The sequence below is a fragment of the Colletotrichum spaethianum genome, assembly GCF_022836535.1.
Source record: "Colletotrichum spaethianum MAFF 239500 DNA, contig26, whole genome shotgun sequence".
NCBI classification, from domain to species: domain Eukaryota; kingdom Fungi; phylum Ascomycota; class Sordariomycetes; order Glomerellales; family Glomerellaceae; genus Colletotrichum; species Colletotrichum spaethianum.
In genome coordinates, this window is record NW_026054796.1 from 616,753 (window position 1) to 620,599 (window position 3,847).

Here is a 3,847-nt window from a genome sequence, read left to right on the forward strand (position 1 = left end):
CGCCCCTCAGAAATGGCCCCGCCAAGACGACAAATATGTAATACGAAGTGAATTGTGAAGAAAAAAAATCGAGAGAAAAAAAAGTACATGTCCTCCGCAATAAAAGCGCTCATGCGCGTCGACGTCAGAGGCGCTGCCGGCACGGAAACGACGCTAAGAAAGAAAAGGACGGCGCGGGACCAGTCGCCGACGAATGAGAACGGCCGGGCGGCGGTGGTCGAGGCCGCTGATTGGCCGAGAGCGAATCCCGCCCACGAGCCCATCTCGGTTGGTGTCGTGTCGCACAGGGAAGCTGAGAAGAGGGAGAGACAAGCTCCCCCTCCACAGGACCCCTATGATTCCCCAATGACGTCCGAATCATCGACTCGCGCTGCGTTGCGGTGCGATTGCGATGCACTGATTGGCGTCGGACTGCTGCTTCTGCAGGTCTCTCTTGCAAGCCAATGCGAACCCCCCTACTAAGCGCGCTAGGCTTGGGAAGGGGTCGGAATGCATTGCGTTGCGAACAACAATGAGGGGAACTGGGCGACTTTTCCAGGGTTTTCGGGGTAAACGTTGCTCATGCACAATGATGTCTTGTTGACTGTGCCCCCCCGTTCCCCGTCTCTGCCAGAAATGCGCTAGCAGAGTAGTGCCAACGTCTTTTCTGTTTGGTGTTGTGCTGCTGCCAAAGTCGAGGAGGGAGAGCCCTGTCAGGGGGGAAAAAAAAAGGAGTTGAAAAAAGGAGTTGTCGGCAATTGCATGCCGGGCGAATAAGCCGTGGCCCGTGGAGATGCCTTATCTTTCTTTTCAATGTTTTTTCCCCTCGAGTCTCGCATCCGAGACGAAGCAAGAAGAAGAATCGAAAACACCCGTGCGCCAAAAGTCGGGTGCTTGGCGGTGGAAACAAAAAGATGAGATGCTCAAATGAGACAGGCGGGAACCGAGGCAGGGCGCAGTGACCCGGTGGCAGTGTGTGGGCGCGATGCACTGCGCAGGCAGGCTGACTGATTGTGTTGTGTGACTAAGACTTGGCGACGAATAAGGTGACATGAAACTGTTGCCTGCTCGCCCTGTTCCGCGCGTGTCGCTCTTTCTTCGCTGAGTGGCCCCACAGAAGACCGGGAGCGGCAACGCCAAGGCCCCGCTACCAGCCAATCACGTGCGCCGGACTCGCTCCGGTGGAGTCGCTTCCGAGTCCGGGAGCGGCCAATGGGAAGCCCCGGCCTGTGGAATGACAAACCCTGAGGGAAAATGGTGAAGAAGATGCAGTCCAAGCCGCGGTTTCGAAGAAAAAAAGACTGAGTAGAAAATTGGACTGAGCCTCGCCAGTCACTGGTCGGGCGAAAAGAGTCGCACAGAGTGCTCCTCGTATCGCGCTGCGAGATTCGGCGAGATCTCGTTCTTGGTGCGAGATTAGGCCTAGGAATGATCCGCAGTGGGGACCGAACCATTGTAACTGTCAACGCGGGTCGCATCAGACCGCTGGCTCTGCGTGTGTGTGCGTTGGGCTGGGCCGTGGAGCCCGCCCGGACTCGCCGTCGGCGCCGAGTCGGCATCGACAGTCTCGACCAGTCTGATTGTGTTTCCACGCACAACAACAAACCCGAGGATCTGCTACTTGTCTGAGGAATGAACCCCAAGACGAGACCACATGATGTTGTGAGCAGGCCGTGGTGTTGCTGTGTCGGCGTTAAGCTTAGACTGCTGACTGTAGCATTGTGTAATGCTGCGGTTGCGCTGTGCCGCGGCCGGTGTCCATTGGACGAAAAAACCCGTTGGTGGTGGATTGGTTTCACCCTGGGCGGGTTGCCCTGGCCTGCGACCGCCGCCGAAGCAAAAGTCGAGAAGAATCCAAGAAGCACCGCGGCCAAGCGGGTCGGGCGATGACTCCACTTGTTGGATGCGTGCAATGCTAATCCTGGGGGCCCTTGAAAGAGGAAGGAAGGTGGTAGGCCTTACGAAGAGACGTGGAAAGCCAAGCACGAGAATGACTGTCGTCGGTCCCTAAGCTGAATAAGATCCAGGCCGTAACCTCGCCGAGTTGTGCTCGTACGACGGTGCCGAAAGTGCTTCTTGCGGGGAGGCTGGTGGTGCCCCTTTGCGTGCGGTCCCCGGTCCCGTGGAGATAAGGCCATCTCGATCTGGGCGGTGATGACATAGGGTGCATGTCGAAGGTCTACCTCCTACGACCTGGTGGTAGTGGCGGTAGTGGTGGTGGTGGTGGTGATGGCGCGTGTCCGTGGTGTAAGCCGCTACCGTGTGCTTGCGCTTACAACTCCCGTGAAATGGTGGAATAGAGATGATTGCGGTTCCGTTCGTTTACTGTCCCGTCAGACCCAAATGCATCCCCGTGATGCCGGCGGCTGCTCATTTGTAGCCGACCATCTTGGCGCAGCGCTCGCAGTAGTACAGGTTGTGGGCGATGCGGACCATGCCGGTCGAGCTGGAGTCGTCTGTTGAGGTGGCCTCGACCGCCCTCGCGCAGCGCAGGCAGCGGAGGACCTCGACGGAGGCAATCGGTCTTGAGACGGAGTCCATGCTGTGTCTGTAGGATGAAGAGGCGGACGAGAGGTCGGAGTCGGACGAAGACGAGGAGCTGTAGTGGATCTTGGAAGGGCGCGAGCTCGAAGGCATGATGATGTAGGTGTGTTGGTGATGGCTGATTGTTGGTTGAGTGTTGGCAAGCCGTTGGGTGTTTGCCCTTGGTGCGGATGTTGCTGGCAGTTTGGCTTGGTGTCAAGAGGCTAGAGTTGGGTGGAAAGTGAGGTCTGGATATGTGGGTGTGGGATGGCTTGATGATATATAGAGAAGAGAGCAAAACCGTGGGAGGAACGAAGAAGAGAGAGTGTAGGCCCAAGGGGGGTGTGGGTGTCGGTTGGTTGACGGGGGGGTGCGAGAGACAGGGGTGAGGGTTAAAAAAGAAATAAGGAGGGTAGAAAAAAAGAAGAGAGAGAGAGAGAGAGAGAGCTGGGGGTGCAATCTGTGACTCTGAGCAGAGGGGTGCGGATGTGGGTGTGGGTGTGGGTGTGGGTGACGAGGGAGACCAGACGGTGATGGCAGCCCAGCGTAATAATGCAAGCGAAATGTGCAAAGAGTGCTCTGGAAGTGTCGGCAGCAGGCAGCGAAGGAGATAGCTGCGGTCGCTCAGTCACCTCCGTGTCCGAACGTGATGGAGGGAGGAACGGGGAGTTGTGCAGGTTGTGCTATGAGCAGTGGGTGGGTGGTGCAGCGCCAGCCCAGCCGGACAAGGATGATGCGTGTGCCTGTTCTTCTTCTCCAGCCTAAGCCAAGCCCCCAGCTTCAAGTCAGAAGACAGGGAACACGGTTGTTCGAGGGGAGTGGAAGGGGGGTGCGACGTCAGGCACAAGACTCTTGAGAGAGCAACCAAGCCCCCAGCCAAGCCGAGGAAGGGGGGTGAGCTGTGCGTGGAAAGGGATAGCGAGGGAGAATGGAGAGAGAGAGGAGACGGAGAGGCGGAGCGAGACGGAGAGACGGGGAGACGGAGGGGTGTCTCGTCTTGGTGTGTTGGACGGCGGGTGGGCGTATCTGCGTTCGCGTCAAGCGAGATGGTGTGTGAGTGGAGCCGAGGACCAAAAAGCCAGTCCGTGGGTTGCAAGACGGTAGGGAGGCAGACGAGACGGTTTCGATGCCGATTTGGAGAACGGTGTGGGTTGATGTTACGGAGGTGTGAAGTCCGTAAAATAAGTCCTGCGTCAGCGTTTCGCCCTGTAAAAGGTGTGGAGTTAGTTTGGGGTGTGTCTTTTTTTCATTCTTCATAAACGGGCTGTGCATAAGTGCATTGCTATATGCAAGAAACACAACAACGGAGGTAAAAGCGGGTCTTACGAGTATATTCGCTCAACCG

At 57.2% G+C, this 3,847-nt stretch overlaps 1 protein-coding gene across 1 annotated transcript; it reads right to left on the minus strand.

The window, feature by feature from the left end:
- Positions 1–2,349: 2,349 nt before the first annotated feature.
- Positions 2,350–2,616, minus strand: ColSpa_09137 (uncharacterized protein; the record flags this gene model as incomplete). The annotated part of the gene is made up of 1 exon (XM_049275349.1): positions 2,350–2,616. One exon carries the CDS (start codon positions 2,614–2,616, stop codon positions 2,350–2,352), a length of 267 nt encoding a protein of 88 aa, XP_049131306.1.
- Between the last annotated feature and the right edge of the window lie 1,231 nt (positions 2,617–3,847).